Source organism: Lepisma saccharinum, unplaced genomic scaffold, assembly GCF_977018435.1.
Source record: "Lepisma saccharinum unplaced genomic scaffold, izLepSacc3.1 HAP1_SCAFFOLD_703, whole genome shotgun sequence".
Lineage (NCBI taxonomy): Eukaryota > Metazoa > Arthropoda > Insecta > Zygentoma > Lepismatidae > Lepisma > Lepisma saccharinum.
In genome coordinates, this window is record NW_028143373.1 from 64,939 (window position 1) to 80,226 (window position 15,288).

Below are 15,288 nucleotides of genomic sequence, written 5' to 3' on the forward strand. Positions count from 1 at the left end.
AGCAATTCCAACTTCTGTCTTGTGAAGTATTGTTTCCAAGCACGTTTCCTCAATTCTGAGCGACCTACAAACAGATTTTACGTCGCCCATTCATTCGCCGTAAACCACTGACATGGCATCTGAACATGGAAAGAAAGCTACGTGAATTTCGAGATGACATTCAATTCATCGAAAGAAAAAGTGGGATTTCATCTTCGTGCTGCTTCAGTTCGTAACGACAGTGGTGCCCTCAGGTGCGGAAACATGGCAATCTTTCTACCGTGGACCACAATTGGCTGTTTTCAGAGGGCCAACATATCGTCTGCTTGGGAAAAGCACGTGGCCGTGAGAAGGATTCTAAACAATCAACAGTCGCTTGCTCGACACTCGCGGCATCAGGCGGTTATCGTCGGCGCGAGCAACTTGCAAGTATGTGAATATGTGCGCGTGTATGTGTGAGCAAGTGCGTTAAGTGCGTGGATTTTTCTTCATCTACGAAAAAGTGTCAGTGCTTTACTGCAGCGCATTTCAACATTTTCAGCGCTGATCGTACAAAATCAATCTAATAATTTAGATCTTACGAAACGAAAGAAAAGAGACATAAGTTTCTGTAACACAATTCTGTGCCTTCACGATTTGTTACACCAACGCAGAGCTCAAGTTAAATCAAGTTGAAGCTCAGGAAAGAAAGAAGAAAAGTAGCCTGTGAATTCTTCTTTTTCTTCTCCCCGAACTTGCCTTTAATGCTTGATACACAGCAGGCACTTTAGCCAGAAATTAACGGTTATATGACGGCCGGTCGTCGGTTAATTTTACCCTAAGGTTAAAAGAATGAGGTGGGCGATATCGTGATAATTACCTTGCACCATGGCGCCGATTGTACGGTGAGGAACACAGCACGTAAAATCGTCTGTAATTTGTCACTCGAATTGACTGCGCATCGCACGTGCTAAGCAAGTTTTCGGTAAGAATTTTAAAGACGCACCACAAGCGGAGAAGGAAGAGAAGAGGTGGAAAAAGTTGTAGAAAGAATTCGGCGTGAAGAAGATCGACAAACTTGATAAACAAGCGTTGACCTTTGGATGGAGGAGGCAAACAAACAACGACCTGCAACAAGAAGAGAAGGGTGTAATTTTCTGCTGAGTTGAGGAGTTATTTTTTGTTCTGCTGCAGAAACATGTTCTGTTTGCGTGTTTTCCTTGAGTTTATTCTGTGTGTTATACAGTGTTTCGTCTAATTGCGAATAGGTAATTTAATGGAAACCTAATGTTAAAAGTGGCACGAGTTTGAAAAACAAATCCCGTGTTCGAGTTGAAATACAGGGTGATACTAAAGTCACGTCCAAAATACCGAGAGGAAAATGATACGGATCATGTAACATTCAGGGTAAACATAAATATGGGAATTCCGCGTGCAACATTGTTTGTAGCAATGCTTTTCTGTGTCGTGCACACAAGACGTCACTACAACACTTACAATCCAAGATCATACAGATCGCAAAGAACTTACGAAAAGAGGCACTACCCGGCTCAAAATGATCTCAGAAACTATGGATCTTCTTCGACCTACGTCAGGGGTACCAATCCAGTATCTCCTGCGTACAGTCATTTAAGGGATGAAGAGGGTACTGTGACGTCAACAACATCGAAAGTGTTGACAACTTCGGCCACTACTCCCCCACCGAAAAAAGAAGAGAACAAGGCAGAGATGAAACCGTACACTAGACACCAAAGTGGGTGAGTAGTTTGTTCTTATTACTACTTTGTTTAGTTTTCAATATTTGAGAGGTGTTCATTTCAATATATTAATTAAATTAAAGTTGTTGTTTTTTCCCAATTAGGGGCATTCTGAATTCCGAAATTTCTGTCCCGATTTCAACTGTTGGGAAATGTGTTTCCAATTCGGGATTGCCTCCGTGGCGGAGTGTTTGTCATAAGACGATAGAAGCCAAAAGTCCTAGATTCGAGCCCGACCCTGTAGCCAAGTGGTTAGCACATCGCGCTGCGGCGCCAAGGGTCCCGGGTTCGAATCCCGGTCGGGCTTGGTTGTTTGTGAATGTCCATTCATCAATTTCATCATTTCATCACTCATCCCCATTTAGCCAAGAGGCACAAAACGCGAAGTAAAATAAACTAAATCAATCAATCCTAGATTCGAACCCTGCACGAGGCATGGATGTATCATTGTGCTTGTTCAATCATTCATTTCATCTGTTCGTCAGCTATTCTTATCGTTGCAATTAACCGAAGGGACTGAAATCGATGTAAAATCAACGAAATAGAAAAATAAAATCCTATTAATGATTTCCAAACTGCGTAGTTTTGGCATTTGTCTCGCTTTTCTGCCATTTTCGGCTGATCACGACGTTGAGGACGAACGATGATTGGGTGAAATTATTGAAGAACACTCGCAAAGAAACATCCAGGCCGAGGGTTTGAACCTGGAACCTTCGGTAGCGATTTCTTACGTCGTTCAACCAACACGCTCGGCTACTCAGGCCGCTTCAGTGGGAAATCGTGTTTAGAACCACAGATAAGGGTATACCTTTATCTGTGGTAGAACTCTAGATTTCTTCTGAAAATCTCGATTTTTTTTTCTTCTGAAGTACCGGGATTTTTTTAAGTCTTGTCCAGTCTGGACCAAAATTATCTTGTTCCGTAAAACCCTAGTTTCAATACAAGGGCAACAGCTGCAAATGTGTAATTTTGTGGCTACGTAGGTCTAGAATGTACGAATACTATATTTTCTTTTGTTCGATGATTGAGTAAATTATTGATCTTTAGTAAACTGTACATTATATTATAGAACGTTACCAATTGCATATCGCACTTCACATTCACAGAATATACAGGACTGCAGTAATGATATTACGATATTTAAGTACTATTAGTTATAGATACAAATTCATGTTTTGAACCACATTTAGATATGCCTGTAGTAGAATTACGGCTTCTGTTGTCAAAATTATGTTCTAAAATACTAAAAAATATATATAAATAACGATAATTTGTTTTAATTAACAAATAATTTTGACCAAATTTTTTGGTAACTTTAAACAAATCTGTACGATAACCGAAAATCATTTGGTACATTTGTTTGTCGAGTATTTAAATGAATATTTGGTTACCTGAATCTACTTTCTGGCTAGCCCAGACAAACTTTTTCTTTCCGTGTATAATCTCAGAGGGAAAAACTTTCTTTTCAAGGTTGGGAAAGATTTTTGGAATGTAGAACCTGAGAGAAAATATCACTTCCCTGCTTCAAATCGAAATCTGTGAAGTAGTACGCGTGGAAGAATGCATTTGTGTCATAGAACGGCTGAGCGGCCATTTCAAACGTGGAAGAAAAAACAATGCGTTTATCGGTATGGGATCACACAGAAATGACATGTTCATGTGTGATCATCTCTTCGTTCTTGAACTTGGGAACGATCTTCTCTCCCCTCGCTGAAAACAATGAGAGTTCAATGATTTATCCTGAAATCTTGCAGGGCGTGGTTGTACAGTAAAGGCCCATCAAACTTTCATACGTCGTCTATTCTTGGTAAAGCAACTTGAAGTTGTTTCACAATAATTCTCTCTTAGGAGTACTAACTGAAGATCTGCCGATGAGAAAATGCCAGCACTTCTTTCTGGTTGGGTACTCATTGGCCCCTTCTGCTCAGTAGAGACGCCAGAAAAAATAAGAGGGCGGAGTGGGATTGGAAGCTTACACACTAAATCTCAGAAGCCGAAAGTTAATGCAGAATATTGTATATGTTGATCATGATACCCATTATATATTGATAGCCATTTTGTTTTCAAAAACTGGGAACCACGAGAGGGGAAGGAAGTGCCCACTCTTCGGTGCTTTCACTAGTTGAGAACTACATGGGGCCGACCGACCTCCGTGGCTGAGTGGTTAGCGCGTTACGGTGCAAGCTCCCTGGTTCGAATTCCGACCTGTGCGTGGGTGCTCTTTGTGAGTGTCCGTTCATCAATTTCATCAAATCATCAGTCATCCTCGTCGTAGCGATAAGCCGAAATCGGCAGAAAAACGATGCTGAGTAACAAAAATCAAATCAAAACTCCATGGTGCTGTTTATCCGTGTCTTTGTTTTGTTTATCGTTACCGGACCGAATGGACACTGACATCACACTGACGTCTTTGAGAAATTATACAAGCATGTATAGATATAAAGTTTATCTTCGGAGGCTCCTTAACTCTGCGAACTTCTCAACTTTCATTTTGTCACAATAACAGCAAGCTTGTCATACATACTTAACCAAGAAATGCATACATTTTGAAATTATACTTTTTCTTCTTTTAGGAAGAACAAGACAACTAACTATGCAGTGTAGCCAGGTTTTGACTTGGAAGATATATTTTTTGTTAATGTCACAAATGGTGCCATAAAAGAGAGGGCGCAAACGTTGAATACGACACAAAAGCATTGTGAAATAAAAATAAAACAACATGATACTAAGACGGAATATCGCAGTATCACACGTACAAAACAGCTTGTGCAGTTGCTTCACTGTGCAGATTCAAAAATCTTATCTCTATTACAAAGCATTCTCGGGAACGTATATCACTTGCTGACCTACTCTTGGAATTGCATATCGTTCGATGCTTCAAGAAGAGTGCATTCAACAATTCAACGCTAGTTTCATCAGCATTTCGATAACCGATACTTTAACTAACGAGAATGAGGCTGCTACGTATCTCGTGAGGAAAAGTTTGGCAGTTAAAATCCGCAGAGGTTAATCAATACCATGCATACAATTTTGAAACTGATCAGAACTGCGGAAAATTGCTTCGCCGTTAATTAGAATAAGTTTGTGTCTTCAACATAGACATTCGTTAATCCAGATGGTGTGTTTCAAAACATGATATATAGCAGTGTATGTGTAGGTCAATAATTTGAGCTACATAACGAACGTTATCGAATGGAAGCGTTTTGATGAGGATTTGGAAGAGTGGAAATGAAAAGTGAATCCATAGGATTCGAAGTGAACGAGTACTTGAAATATTGAAAGAGAAGACACATTTTAATACGATAAATGAAAGGTGGGGGAATGGAACAGAACCTGCTTGGAACAGAAGGAACGAATACTGAGGACGGCAAATGAGATGTCCCTGTTATCTTGTATGTAGCCTATCATATTCCTAGTGTGTTGAAAATTGGGCAGTATTCTTTAATCTTCAACTTTACATTCGTTTCATACTCACAGGGCAATTTATGGTGAACTATTCAACCTGTTGATTACAAGCTCTAGGGCGTTCATGGCTGTAGGTGTTTAATATTATTACAAAGTTTAACCCTGCTGTTGTGTTCGGGTCATATTGACCCGAAACTATATTTTATGTGTATATAATATTGTATTAATTTTTGCACAAAGCTGTATTCCCGTGACTTTATGTTTATAGTGGGTTGCTTGGTTATTCAAAAGAAAATATATATAAATATTATTTTATTATTATCACTGAATGGTGTGTTCGGGTCAATATGACCCGAAGTCGTTATATGAACTTTTATAAATGTATTATTATTACTAATAAAATTAGGAAACAAAAATAAAAAAATCAAAATAAAAGCTACGAAAAGCAAATGTTGCCATATTTCTTTAAAGAAATAAGAAATATGTCACTCGGGTCATATTGACCCGAACACTACAAATGTAAGCAAAATTTGAACACTACAGCAGGGTTAAGTGTGCAGATATGGGCTGAATCGCCATAATTTAATTTTTTATTTTTTATATTGTTGTTATCATCACTTCTTGTAGATTTTGTTCGCAACAAGTATGTTATAATATAAATAGACAATGTTGTAATGAATAAATATGAACAGGTGTTCTATGTAATACAACGTAGAGGTACGGGAACTTCTCAAACACCCTGTAGCAGGAAGGGGGCAACCTGATTACTTGATGGGAAGTAGAAGATAATGAAATGGAGGCTATGAATAGAGTAGTCTGGAGACTAGGATTCTGTGTCCGAGCACAATGCCACATTGCAATTGATGACGAGGATGGTAACATTGCCGGCTCGGTGGCCGACTTTTGATCACCTCACCATAGATCGCGGGTTCAGATCCCGACATGAGTGTTCTTTGGGAGCGTCCCTTCGTCAATTCCATCATGTCATCGCTCATCCTCACGGTCGCCATTGGCCAAAAGTTGCAGAAAACCGCCGTTAAATAACCAAAATACAAATACGACTGTAATAATATCATTGTTATTGGCACTGATATTAACGAGTTGAGCAAGTACCTCCAGTAATGGGCCTCGCTTTCGGAAGCTGACGGGTTCAAACCAGTGGCTAACCATTCTTACTGAGATCACTCGAGGTGAACCTCTTTAACGAATTTACTTCCTTCGGCCCCTCCAATATATTCGTTTAGGGTAACCAACAGTACAATAAGCATTGGCGTGCGCAGAGGGGGGGAGGGCTACAGCCCCTTCCGAAATATTGAAATAATCAACATTTTCAAAGAAAACAAGTGATGAACTCGGGGAAAAAAACAGAGTCGTAAATGCAAGTTCCCCTTAAAACGACACCCAATTCTCATTTTTGAGAGTGGAAAGTTCTAATTGTGCGAAGTATCTTATTGTGTATGCCACCCCTCTGAAAGGCAGCTGATGTACCTTTATAATTCCAACACTCTGCCTACGCCAGTGCAAATAAGCAAAACTAACACTAACGCATCACCGACTACAATGATTTATCCACACACTCATCGAAATTTCCTTCAACACCAGCCTAAAAACCTGCAAGAATGCCCAATTTGATATTTACACTCCTATCCCAATGTAAAACTTTTGCATACTTTCGAGATTCGATGTATAGACAAAAGGCGATTTCGTGATTGGATGTGACCAAATAAATGTGGTCGTTACTTTTGATGCATCCTGTACTCGAGGAATGCACCAGAGTAAAGTAAGACCTTCAGGCAGTTTATCCTTCGAGCGTAATAGGAGCTGCAGATCAAGTTACACAGAATTCCTGCTGCACCGAGCACTCCTTCTTTGTCGTTTTTTCTTCTTGCATTGCGAGGGGACGATGAGTGCAAAACAAACGTGCTTTATTTGCGGTACACAGGTCTCACACACACCAGGTGGAGCGGGTGTTTGGGAAATGCGTACAAGGCAGGGAAACGCCATTTGTGGAGTCGAATGTTCCAAGTCCATGCTAAGAAAAAGCACTTTAAGTGCTACATTTATAAAATGAATTGTTCAAGTGTGAACTTCACGAGAATATCCCTTGAACAGCATTATGTTGCAGTGCCTCAAGCTTGATATGTAAAGGGAAGTCAATAAGAGCAAACAAGAGGAGCGATCTTAAAGTTAATGTGCTAAGGTTCTCGATTTATATGATGATTGAACTATCAGGTGACAAGCAGGGTTGTGAAAGGTCCGGAAACTCATAAATTCTATTGGGTTCCGCTTCAGGACCGAAACCTTTTTTCTTGCACAATTTAAATTCGGTCCAAGTTGCGTATTGTTTCATTGAAAAAAGGTTCCTGGGCCGAATTTAAATTGATGCGGGAAAAAAGTTCCTGGACCGAATTAAAATTCTTCCGGAAAAAAGGTTCCTGGACCGTATTTAAATTCATCCGAGGAAAAAGGTTCCTGGACCGTATTTAAATTCATCCGGGGAAAAAGGTTCCTGGACCGTATTTAATTTCATCCGGGGAAAAAGGTTCCTGGACCGTATTTAAATTCATCCGAGGAAAAAGGTTCCTGGACCGTATTTAATTTCATCCGAGGAAAAAGGTTCCTGGACCGTATTTAATTTCATCCGAGGAAAAAGGTTCCTGGACCGTATTTAATTTCATCCGAGGAAAAAGGTTCCTGGACCGTATTTAATTTCATCCGAGGAAAAAGGTTCCTGGACCGTATTTAATTTCATCCGAGGAAAAAGGTTCCTGGACCGTATTTAATTTCATCCGAGGAAAAAGGTTCCTGGACCTTATTTAATTTCATCCGAGGAAAAAGGTTCCTGGACCGTATTTAAATTCATCCGGGGAAAAAGGTTCCTGGACCGTATTTAATTTCATCCGGGGAAAAAGGTTCCTGGACCGTATTTAATTTCATCCGGGGAAAAAGGTTCCTGGACCGTATTTAAATTCATCCGAGGAAAAAGGTTCCTGGACCGTATTTAAATTCATCCGAGGAAAAAGGTTCCTGGACCGTATTTAAATTCATCCGAGGAAAAAGGTTCCTGGACCGTATTTAATTTCATCCGAGGAAAAAGGTTCCTGGACCGTATTTAAATTCATCCGAGGAAAAAGGTTCCTGGACCGTATTTAATTTCATCCGGGGAAAAAGGTTCCTGGACCGTATTTAATTTCATCCGGGGAAAAAGGTTCCTGGACCGTATTTAATTTCATCCGGGAAAAAAGGTTCCTGGACCGTATTTAAATTCATCCGGGGAAAAAGGTTCCTGGACCGTATTTAATTTCATCCGGGGAAAAAGGTTCCTGGACCGTATTTAAATTCATCCGGCGAAAAAGGTTCCTGGACCGTATTTAATTTCATCCGGGGAAAAAGGTTCCTGGACCGTATTTAATTTCATCCGGGGAAAAAGGTTCCTGGACCGTATTTAATTTCATCCGGGGAAAAAGGTTCCTGGACCGTATTTAATTTCATCCGGGGAAAAAGGTTCCTGGACCGTATTTAAATTCATCCGGGGAAAAGGGTTTCTGGACCGTATTTAATTTCATCCGGGGAAAAAGGTTCCTGGACCGTATTTAATTTCATCCGGGGAAAAAGGTTCCTGGACCGTATTTAAATTCATCCGGGGAAAAAGGTTCCTGGACCGTATTTAAATTCATCCGGGGAAAAAGGTTCCTGGACCGTATTTAATTTCATCCGGGGAAAAAGGTTCCTGGACCGTATTTAATTTCATCCGGGGAAAAGGTTCCTGGACCGTATTTAATTTCATCCGGGGAAAAAGGTTCCTGGACCGTATTTAAATTCATCCGGGGAAAAAGGTTCCTGGACCGTATTTAAATTCATCCGGGGAAAAAGGTTCCTGGACCGTATTTAAATTCATCCGGGGAAAAAGGTTCCTGGACCGTATTTAAATTCATCCGGGGAAAAAGGTTCCTGGACCGTATTTAAATTCATCCGGGGAAAAAGGTTCCTGGACCGTATTTAAATTCATCCGGGGAAAAGGTTCCTGGACCGTATTGAAATTCATCCTGGGAAAAAGGTTCCTGGACCGTATTGAATTTCATCCTGGGAAAAAGGTTCCTGGACCGTATTTAAATTCATCCGGGGAAAAAGGTTCCTGGACCGTATTGAAATTCATCCGGGGAAAAATGTTCCTGGACCGTATTTAAATTCATCCTGGGAAAAAGGTTCCTGGACCGTATTTAAATTCATCCGGGAAAAAGGTTCCTGGACCGTATTTAAATTCATCCTGGGAAAAGGTTCCTGGACCGTATTGAAATTCATCCTGGGAAAAAGGTTCCTGGACCGTATTGAATTTCATCCTGGGAAAAAGGTTCCTTGACCGTATTTAAATTCATCCGGGGAAAAGGTTCCTGGACCGTATTTAAATTCATCCGGGGAAAAGGTTCCTGGACCGTATTGAAATTCATCCTGGGAAAAAGGTTCCTGGACCGTATTGAATTTCATCCTGGGAAAAAGGTTCCTGGACCGTATTTAAATTCATCCTGGGAAAAAGGTTCCTGGACCGTATTTAAATTCATCCGGGGAAAAAGGTTCCTGGACCGTATTTAAATTCATCCGGGGAAAAGGTTCCTGGACCGTATTGAAATTCATCCTGGGAAAAAGGTTCCTGGACCGTATTGAATTTCATCCTGGGAAAAAGGTTCCTGGACCGTATTTAAATTCATCCGGGGAAAAAGGTTCCTGGACCGTATTTAAATTCATCCGGGGAAAAGGTTCCTGGACCGTATTGAAATTCATCCTGGGAAAAAGGTTCCTGGACCGTATTGAATTTCATCCTGGGAAAAAGGTTCCTGGACCGTATTTAAATTCATCCGGGGAAAAAGGTTCCTGGACCGTATTTAAATTCATCCGGGGAAAAAGGTTCCTGGACCGTATTTAAATTCATCCGGGGAAAAGGTTCCTGGACCGTATTGAAATTCATCCTGGGGAAAAGGTTCCTGGACCGTATTGAATTTCATCCTGGGAAAAAGGTTCCTGGACCGTATTTAAATTCATCCTGTGAAAAAGGTTCCTGGACCGTATTTAAATTCATCCGGGGAAAAAGGTTCCTGGACCGTATTTAAATTCATCCGGGGAAAAGGTTCCTGGACCGTATTGAAATTCGTCCTGGGAAAAAGGTTCCTGGACCGTATTGAATTTCATCCTGGGAAAAAGGTTCCTGGACCGTATTTAAATTCATCCGGGGAAAAAGGTTCCTGGACCGTATTTAAATTCATCCGGGGAAAAGGTTCCTGCACCGTATTGAAATTCATCCTGGGAAAAAGGTTCCTGGACCGTATTGAATTTCATCCTGGGAAAAAGGTTCCTGGACCGTATTTAAATTCATCCTGGGAAAAAGGTTCCTGGACCGTATTTAAATTCATCCGGGGAAAAAGGTTCCTGGACCGTATTGAAATTCATCCGGGGAAAAATGTTCCTGGACCGTATTTAAATTCATCCGGGGAAAAAGGTTCCTGGACCGTATTTAAATTCATCCTGGGAAAAAGGTTCCTGGACCGTATTGAATTTCATCCTGGGAAAAAGGTTCCTGGACCGTATTTAAATTCATCCTGGGAAAAAGGTTCCTGGACCGTATTTAAATTCATCCGGGGAAAAAGGTTCCTGGACCGTATTGAATTTCATCCTGGGAAAAAGGTTCCTGGACCGTATTTAAAATCATCCTGGGAAAAAGGTTCCTGGACCGTATTTAAATTCATCCTGGGAAAAAGGTTCCTGGACCGTATTTAAATTCATCCGGGGAAAAAGGTTCCTGGACCGTATTGAATTTCATCCTGGGAAAAAGGTTCCTGGACCGTATTGAATTTCATCCTGGGAAAAAGGTTCCTGGACCGTATTTAAATTCATCCGGGGAAAAAGGTTCCTGGACCGTATTGAAATTCATCCGGGGAAAAATGTTCCTGGACCGTATTTAAATTCATCCTGGGAAAAAGGTTCCTGGACCGTATTTAAATTCATCCGGGGAAAAAGGTTCCTGGACCGTATTTAAATTCATCCGGGGAAAAGGTTCCTGGACCGTATTGAAATTCATCCTGGGAAAAAGGTTCCTGGACCGTATTGATTTTCATCCTGGGAAAAAGGTTCCTGGACCGTATTTAAATTCATCCGGGGAAAAAGGTTCCTGGACCGTATTTAAATTCATCCGGGGAAAAGGTTCCTTGACCGTATTGAAATTCATCCTGGGAAAAAGGTTCCTGGACCGTATTGAATTTCATCCGGGGAAAAAGGTTCCTGGACCGTATTTAAATTCATCCTGGGAAAAAGGTTCCTGGACCGTATTTAAATTCATCCGGGGAAAAAGGTTCCTGGATCGTATTTAAATTCATCCGGGGAAAAGGTTCCTGGACCGTATTGAAATTCATCCTGGGAAAAAGGTTCCTGGACCGTATTGAATTTCATCCTGGGAAAAAGGTTCCTGGACCGTATTTAAATTCATCCGGGGAAAAAGGTTCCTGGACCGTATTTAAATTCATCCGGGGAAAAGGTTCCTGGACCGTATTGAAATTCATCCTGGGAAAAAGGTTCCTGGACCGTATTGAATTTCATCCTGGGAAAAAGGTTCCTGGACCGTATTTAAATTCATCCTGGGAAAAAGGTTCCTGGACCGTATTTAAATTCATCCGGGGAAAAAGGTTCCTGGACCGTATTTAAATTCATCCGGGGAAAAGGTTCCTGGACCGTATTGAAATTCATCCTGGGAAAAAGGTTCCTGGACCGTATTGAATTTCATCCTGGGAAAAAGGTTCCTGGACCGTATTTAAATTCATCCTGGGAAAAAGGTTCCTGGACCGTATTTAAATTCATCCGGGGAAAAATGTTCCTGGACCGTATTTAAATTCATCCGGGGAAAAGGTTCCTGGACCGTATTGAAATTCATCCTGGGAAAAAGGTTCCTGGACCGTATTGAATTTCATCCTGGGAAAAAGGTTCCTGGACCGTATTTAAATTCATCCGGGGAAAAAGGTTCCTGGACCGTATTTAAATTCATCCGGGGAAAAGGTTCCTGGACCGTATTGAAATTCATCCTGGGAAAAAGGTTCCTGGACCGTATTGAATTTCATCCTGGGAAAAAGGTTCCTGGACCGTATTTAAATTCATCCTGGGAAAAAGGTTCCTGGACCGTATTTAAATTCATCCTGGGAAAAAGGTTCCTGGACCGTATTTAAATTCATCCGGGGAAAAGGTTCCTGGACCGTATTGAAATTCATCCTGGGAAAAAGGTTCCTGGACCGTATTGAATTTCATCCTGGGAAAAAGGTTCCTGGACCGTATTTAAATTCATCCGGGGAAAAAGGTTCCTGGACCGTATTTAAATTCATCCGGGGAAAAGGTTCCTGGACCGTATTGAAATTCATCCTGGGAAAAAGGTTCCTGGACCGTATTGAATTTCATCCTGGGAAAAAGGTTCCTGGACCGTATTTAAATTCATCCGGGGAAAAAGGTTCCTGGACCGTATTGAAATTCATCCGGGGAAAAATGTTCCTAGACCGTATTTAAATTCATCCTGGGAAAAAGGTTCCTGGACCGTATTGAAATTCATCCTGGGAAAAAGGTTCCTGGACCGAATTGAAATACTTTATGTATAAAAAGGTTCTTTACGGCCTAGAACCCATTTACATTTGCTGATTTTCTCTTCCGGATGGGAATTAAAATTATTTACAATTCCTGGAAATGAACAACCCTGGGATTGTTAAGGATCCATAAATCCATACATTGTAATGGGTTCTATTTGGTTCCGTAACAGAACGGAAACCTTTTTTCTCGCACAATTCGATCCAAGTTGCGTTTTGTTTAATTGAAAAAAGGTTCCTGGACCGAATTAAAATTGTCTGAAAAAAATTCCTGGACCGTATTTAAATTAAGCTGGAGAAAAGGTCCCCGGACCGCATTTAAATTGATCTGGATTTACAGATAAAAAGGTTATTTACGGTCCAGCACCCATTTACGCTTGCTCATTATCTCTCCTGGACCGGAATTGAATTTATTTAAAATCTCTGGACCTTTAACAATCCTGGTGACAAGTCTTCATGGAAAAGTATGGAAACAAAGAAGTGTAAGTTATTCTTACATAGAATTGTACATATTAATAAAAATAGACTCTTTGTGAAATTGCTATTAATATAACCAGCCTAGTTGGGGGAGTAGTCATCGTAAGCCAGGGGTACCAGGTTCGAACCTTGGTTAAGTCATGAATGTATCATTGTGTGTGTATCCCATCATCCATTTCATCTCATCTTCATTTGTAATCATCGTCGCGATTAACCCAAAAGGAGGAAACGCGACGGATTATAACGGATAGAGAAAGCTGATGTAATAGAAAAGTCTGCATTCATTCCTATTAGGTCACCATTACATTTGAAAAATCTCAAACAAGGGACAAAAATTAATGAAAACCCCTCTTCCCTCTTTCTGTCAATTAGAGTTTTTGGAGTATTATTGGTGTGAAGTCCACTTTATGCACAAATAATCAAATCTGGACCTACAGTTTAAAGTGAGGTCCAAATCACTCCAATGTGCCTCCACCGGATATTGAACCTAGCACCCCCTTGATTACAAGGCGACGACGTTGCCACTACGCCACAAGGGAGGCTGTTTCGTCAATTCGAAGAACGTTTCTGGAGGCGATGTATGTACAGGGTGATTCAGAAGTGATGATACAAAACTTTAAAGGTGAAATGTATACATCAAGAGAAGCTTCAGTTGTGATTTATTTTACTTCGCGTTGCTCCCATTTCACTGGGACTCTCTCGCTTCTCTTGGTGCCAAACTGTCCGGACCCATGTTGAAATGAACAGTTTGCGAGAAAATTACGAAGGACGGTGTATTGATGCGATCCACCTCTGACGTATTTGCTTATACCCAAGCTCAGTCTACTGGGTTCTCCTCACACACTTGTTACCAGACTTTAATCCTTTGGATGTTTGTGTCTGGGACTATCTGTGGATATGCAGCTGTCTGTTTTTCACAGTCGTAGAGCAAAAGCACTGGATGAAGGTTGCCTGTTACCAATTAAGAAATGAGGCGGGGGTGTTTGAAGCATTATGAACACAACGCTGAGCGGAGCATAATATTGTGTACAGATGCAAGGACAGAATTTAGAACAGCGCACGATGATTTAGTTGGTTGATTTTATGTGTAAAGTCCACTTTATGCACAGTAAAGCTAATCGGGACTGGACCTACAGTTTAAAGTGGGATCCGAAACACTATGTGCCTCCGCCAAGCAAGGCGACGACGATACCACTACACCAGGCATGTCAAACTCAAAATATGAACTGGGCCAAATAGTCAGTAGTGTTAGATAGGGCGGGCCGCAAGGAAAAAAATTAAATTATCTTTAATACTTTATTTAAAAGAATTACTAACATAACACTTAATAAAATATATTGAACATTCATTGAAACTTGATCATTGCTTCTTGCCTGACAGCTGGCATCTTTTTTCTGCCAGCAACTTATCAATATCAGGAGACATCTTATTCAAAGCAGCTACTTTCAGAACACAGCTAATATGAACGTCTGAAAATATGGATCTCGTTGGTGACTTGTTCCTTTCACAAGTGAGAAAAGTTTTTCACACTGGTAAGTGCTACCGAACATTGAAATTATTTCACACGCAAATTTGCGGGTTTCTGGAAAACGTGCAGGCAAGTACTCAACTTTGAAACAAAAGTACTTTTGTTTCAAAGTTGAGTCGCACTGAATTTCAATTACTCCCATCTGCAAATGTGCTGCATCTTTTTCTACGTCAGTCGTAAACAGGGCTGAAAACAGGGAGATCTTGTCTTCGAAAGAACGAACATCGTGGAACCTTTTCCCGAATTCAGTATTCAAAACCTGAATTTTTTCGGCGTACTTTTTGTACAAAACAGGGTCCTTTGAACTTGATCTGTATTTAGAACAAGTTGGAAAGTGCGTCAAGTCTGTTTCTTAACTGTTTTTCCCAAAGCAATAACTTACGCTCGAATGTTTTGACTTGATCATTCATGTTGGTGATTAATTGATCTTTTCCTTGCAGTTTCAAATTTAAATCTCACAAGTGTTTCGTTATATCAACAAGAAAGGAAAGATCTTGTAACCACGTTGGTTGCGAAAAAATGCTGGTGTCTTGTTCTTTCCTTTGCAAAAATT

General features: G+C 40.6%; 1 protein-coding gene across 1 annotated transcript in view; it reads left to right on the top strand.

Annotated features, from left to right (window-relative positions):
- Window positions 1-383: 383 nt before the first annotated feature.
- Window positions 384-15,288, top strand: part of LOC145983255 (uncharacterized) — a gene marked incomplete at its 3' end in the record, with an annotated part of 50,601 nt that continues 35,696 nt past the window's right edge. Inside the window, exon 1 of the mRNA XM_083116422.1 lies at window positions 384-1,715. Coding sequence (XP_082972548.1) covers window positions 1,378-1,715 — 338 coding nt within the window. The remainder of the gene's footprint in view (window positions 1,716-15,288) is intronic.